This window comes from Hemiscyllium ocellatum, chromosome 27 (genome assembly GCF_020745735.1).
Source record: "Hemiscyllium ocellatum isolate sHemOce1 chromosome 27, sHemOce1.pat.X.cur, whole genome shotgun sequence".
NCBI classification, from domain to species: domain Eukaryota; kingdom Metazoa; phylum Chordata; class Chondrichthyes; order Orectolobiformes; family Hemiscylliidae; genus Hemiscyllium; species Hemiscyllium ocellatum.
The window spans coordinates 15,051,802-15,057,360 of NC_083427.1; the positions used below are offsets into that span (position 1 = coordinate 15,051,802).

General features: G+C 40.4%; 1 protein-coding gene across 1 annotated transcript; it reads right to left on the reverse strand.

Annotated features, from left to right (window-relative positions):
• Nucleotides 1-230: 230 nt before the first annotated feature.
• On the reverse strand, nt 231-2,739 carry LOC132828652 (probable G-protein coupled receptor 139). The gene is made up of 2 exons (XM_060845703.1): nt 2,670-2,739; nt 231-1,132 (listed from the first exon to the last, which is right to left on the reverse strand). Exons 1-2 carry the CDS (start codon nt 2,737-2,739, stop codon nt 231-233), a joined length of 972 nt encoding a protein of 323 aa, XP_060701686.1.
• Between the last annotated feature and the right edge of the window lie 2,820 nt (nt 2,740-5,559).

Consider the following 5,559-nt stretch of genomic DNA (forward strand, 5'->3'; position numbering starts at 1 on the left):
AATAATGACAACGGGACGTTTTAATTTCTATTTCAGAATATCTATACAGATTATGATTCAACAACTGACCCACGTAGGCAGTGACTTGAATAGTCCAACTTTCTCTTATCATGGATGACGGTCCTTAACTCTCACAAAGTGAGGATTTGCAATCTCAAACTGTCTAATTCATATCTGGGTGGGTGCTGCATTTTAGGAAACTGGTGCTAAAGAATAAATCAACGATTTTTTTAACGTTTAATGCAACTGGCTATTCTGGCAAAGGGACATAACATCAACTTTTGCAGTTCCTCACGGAATTTATTTTGTGATACTGCATAAATGAAGACATTGTTGCAGGAACTGACTAACTGAAGCAGGTTGGTCATCTCTTGAAGAATGTATCGTGGATTATTGAAATCCAGGCCAGTGAAATATCCCTCGCCTGAAATTCGCACGTAGAGGAAGCGTCCAATATATGTTACCCACAGGAGAAGAAAGCTCATTGAGATGGCAAAAAGCATGATAATGGACCTCCTGCGTTTGGCCATCTCCTGATCTTGTCCATGTTCGCTACCCCTGAGCCTCTTGCGGGATCTGCTAGCCGCTATGATGTGTTTGACAGTAAAGGTGTTGAGCAACAGAATGAGGAAGAACGGGAGGAATGGGGTTAACGTATGGTCAATCCAGTCGTAGACTTGCCAGACTGACAAAATATAATAACTGTCCTTGATGCCACAGAACCAAGGTACCCCGTCCAGAATGTACAAGGGCTCGTGAATGTAGAAGTAAGGGACATTCTTGACGCAACTCATAACACAGATGATTCCGATGATCAGCGCTGCAGTTTTCTCAGTGCAGTATCTGGTCTTCAGACTCTGGCAGCAGATGGCCACAAAACGGTCGATGGTGAAAGCCACAGTCAGCCAGACTGAACCATCCCGTGTGGTATAAGCCAGCATACTGGTGACTGTACACCCAGGGGTGGTTGACAAGAGACTGTAGCGAAAGTAAGTGCCACCTATTCGGTTGAGGATCACAGCAATGACAATAACAAAGAAATCATTCACTGCTATCATCACCAGGTAGAAGGTAATGCAACGAGACAGTCCACACCGCCCTCGGGATAGAACTATGATCGCCAGCAAGTTGGCTGTGAGACATGAAAAAAATAAAGAATGTTATGAACAGACTCCAAACAATAGCTACACTTCATCTGCACTGTTAGTGGAAAACGTCTGAAGCATCACAAAGTCACCTGCATACTCCTATCATTCAAGGATAGTTTTTTTTTGCATTTTATTTCTAATGCCATATTAAGCAAAATTAATGGAGATGTCATGACTCTCGGTTCTTGCCACAAAGCCCACTCCACTTCCGCTATCCAAAGTAACATCAGCTGGAACTCATAGCAACACCCGCCCATCTACCCATTCAATCACATGATTTCCTCAGGCTAACTGTCCATAATTGTCTTGATTTTTACTGTATACATCAGTAGCATTTTCAACACCTGTATATCACATCAAAGGGTTTCCTGATTTTAAAGAAGTCTAGAAGTATTTGAAGTCACCACATACCTGCAATACTATGTGTTTTTTTAATACTCGGAGATAAATACATCCCTCAATCTTGGAAACGTACTTAACCACCAAGGCTCTAAACTCGGGAGGTACCTATCTCCTCCCGCTACCTACTCCATGACCCCATTTCTCCTTATTCACTAAGGCCATTTTTTATTACCGTTGCTCTTTTCAAACTTTTTGGCCTAATGCTATGTAGCTCCGAATGAAATATGTTTGTTAAAGCGCCTTTCAGGTAGCCAGATGACACATACAGCAGTCATTGCAGAAAGAAGCCGAGATCCGCCTTTGTAAATAGCAACTGATAGAATCAACAAATATTGGCCTTCATGCTGCCCAAACTTAAAATGATTGTTTGAAATAAAAAATAAATAATGAAATTAAATGCTTGATGAATCTTGCATGCCCACTAACACCTTCTCAAACGTTGCTATTTAATTCCAGAAATCACATTTAAAATGGAGGCTGTCCGGTGGACACATTGTTATATTGTACACATTGCATCCTTTCAGTGATCGAGCTTTGAATGGTTGAAATCCCTGAGTGAAGTGTTACATTGTAATTAATTCAATGAATCGTTTACACTACCCTAATATGCATCTCAACATGGTAATATAAACAGCAAAATTGATCACATGGTTCCATGCTATTTGATTATCCCATATGATGGGAAAGGCTGGGGATTGTAGTTTAGTGTTTTAGACTAAAAAAAACCTAACATATAAGAAAGACTTACTGATGCTGTAAATCAGAAACATTGACAGACGTTGCTGGAAAAGCTCAGCAGGTTTCACAGCGTCTGTGAAGAGAAATTAATGTTAAAGTTACGGGCCTGATCACCCTTCCTCAGCACATTTGTGAGGAAGGGTCACTGGACTCGAAGCCTTAACTTTGATTTCTCTTCACTGACGGTGCCAAACCTGCTGAGCTTTTGCAGAAACTTCTGTCTATCTTTCCAATGTATCCGCGTTTGGGTGAGGTAATTTTCTCTCAGACTGCGCTGAAGTTGATGAAAATAAAGCCAAATATTGGAGACATTTCTGGACACTAACAACTACAACTAAATTTACAAATGGATTAGGCAATCACTTATGATTTTTCACTTACCAGGGACACCAAGGACACCGACAATACAGTAGCAAATGGCAAATACTGGACTATTGGCTGCACCATGCATCGTCTTTAGGATATACCGGAATTCCCGAGACTGAAGACCTTCATTTGTGATACAGTCAATTTATTCCTCTTCTATGCTGCATGAGAGTCTCAAGGGAGACAACCAAACTATAACATGAATCTCCATTTCGATTCAGTGAACAAACACATTACCTCACTAATGCAATTTATAACATTGACAAGATGAATTTGAATAGCCACTGGCTGTAAATTCTGCTGCTGCATTCTCCTGAAAAGCCATGTAGATTTCTCTCCATCAAAGGTAGCTTCTCATTGTAGACATAGTCTCATAGCTAACCTAAAGATTGGTCACCATCTCTTCAGTTTTTCAAAAAATATTGACTTTTTTGATGACATTTTTTTCAGATATTTTCTGCGTTAGCTAGGGTTTTCGTCTTCACTGCATTACTGTTGGATAAAAGTGTAAATTGATTTACAACGCAGTTCTACGTTCGTGTCAACCAATAGAAAACATCGTCACAAATGTAATTTTTAGAATGGGTTTCTTGACCACGTGGAAAATGCTGAAAGCTTCAATTATCCTGCCACATCACAGACGGAAGAAAGGCCTCCAAACGTCGCTGCTCAGGCAATGAATTTCTGACGCACTTAAAGTCGACAATTTCTGTGGTGTGAAATAAACCAACTATTCTCCTGGTGCGTTAACAACTGGAACATGGTTTATGAATTCGAATGAGGGACACTGACAAATGAATCAAGTTCAACGTAATATAGCTTAAGACAACTTAAATAGCAATAAGCAAATGCAATAATATAAAATCCATTGCCCTGTACAAGTTAACATAAAGATTTGTGCAACACAAAACAAAGAAAGAATCCTTCCATTAACCTGAAATCTAATGTGGATACAATCATGGCTTAATATGATAATCAATGAGTAATTTACTGCGAATTTCCGACACAGAATCTCACATGCTGTTGTCCAATCCAGGAGGTTAAAAAACGTCAGTAGAAAATGCAGAGAAAAGTGTAGCTTGGTACAATCACACAACCTTCAAACTCTTTCGAGTCTGCAAAGATTTCTCCTTAGAACCAAACATGAGTATTTTTTGTAAACTGGAAGCCTGGTCTGTGAGAGCTGGCCACGTCCAGGATTTTTCCGTTGTTCCAATCTTCAAAAACATTCCAAGGCCTTACAGAGTTAATTTTCTTAGAGACAGCGTTGTACCTCTGTCTTATAATCACTCTTCAAAAAGGACAAAATAAACTCTTAAAATAACAGCACAATCCCGTCACCTCCCTGAGAAAAAGCCATCAACATGCAAAGATGGCTTCATTTTTAAAACACGTACTCATACATGACAGCCGGTATACACTGCATTGATTGTAAGCATGCAAACATTCACTATAAAGACCTGTGTCAGTCCGTTTAGCCCTGCCACTGAATGTCTCCAACATGACAGCAATTATGTTTTCTTATCCTGACACGTGTGAAAGCTTCAAATTTAATCTCTGTTCTAATAACCTCTATTGAGACAGTCTGAATCTCTTATCATTGTATTTATCCAAAGTTTTAATTATTTTTGATCTGTACGTATCATTTTCTCAGCAACGTTACTGTCACTAAATGTGTTGCAATACTGTGACGCCAATGTCAAGTTTTAGGTTTCCCTTGCAGTCATGGGATATTTCGCCTAATGAGTATTCAATTTTCAGAAAAAAGAAATACCCAACAGGTCTTTGCATCTTCTAGTTCTCATCTTCTACCGGTAGAGCACCGACAACAACGTGGAGAGCCAGGTTGAATGGCTTTGTGTAATTAGATGTGCCTAACACTGGGTCATTGATTAATACAGCGTCCAAAGAATCAAATGCCTTCCGACAGTCTGCTGGTTACGGAAACTTTCTGCAGGTGTTCAATAGGTCAGTCAATGGAGCAACCGTACTGCGAATAAGTTGTTATGAAATTGCGATAAAACCCATCCAATCTTAAACTTTCCTCCTCGTTAGTGGTTTGCAAAATTCCCCAACAGCGAGAAAGTGAGGACTGCAGTTGCTGGGGAGTCAGAGTCGAAAAGGGTATACGCTGAAAAGTCGCAGTAGGTCAGGCAGCATCTAAGAAGCAATAGAGTCAACGTTTCGTTCAATAGCCCTTCGTCGAGAATGTGAAAGGGGAAGGGGTGAAAGTTAAATAGGGGCTAAGAGTCGTCCTGCGGGAACGGTAAATAGGAAGGTGATAAGTGGGCGTAAATGTGACAGGTCAGCGGGGAGGATGGAACGGATAGTGGTAAGGATGATGGACAGGTTGTACAGGTCAAGAGGGCAGTGCTGAATTGGAGGATTGGATCTCGGATGAGGTGTGAGAGGGGAGATTTGTAAACTAGTGAAGTCGATGTTGATCCCCTGTGTTTCAACATCAGTGTGGGGGCATCTTTCTATGTCCAAAAATATAGTTAATAAACGTGACTTGGGATTTTGCATACTCAATCTTAGCCAGGTTAATCATCAAGCCTGCCTCCTAAAGTCAGTCAAATATTCTGATAGATTCTGCAGATGTTCCTTCAAAGCTGAACTGATATTATCAGGTCAACGATGTGCAGCACACAATTAGGTAATCTATAGACGATGGTATTAGCTCGTCTTTGAAACGTGGCGGGCGCATTTCACATACCAAGTGGCATGACCTTAAACTGCTAAATTCCTTTCAGTTTCACTAAAGCCAAAATTCCCTTTGCTCTTCTAGATAAAGGCATCTGCCAGTCTTATCTGACGTTCTTACCCTCTGGCGTTCTTACCAAATAATTCAACTCTCCCACTCTCCTTTTGATTAGGTCAAGGTCCACTAAACCTTGCTTTTAAT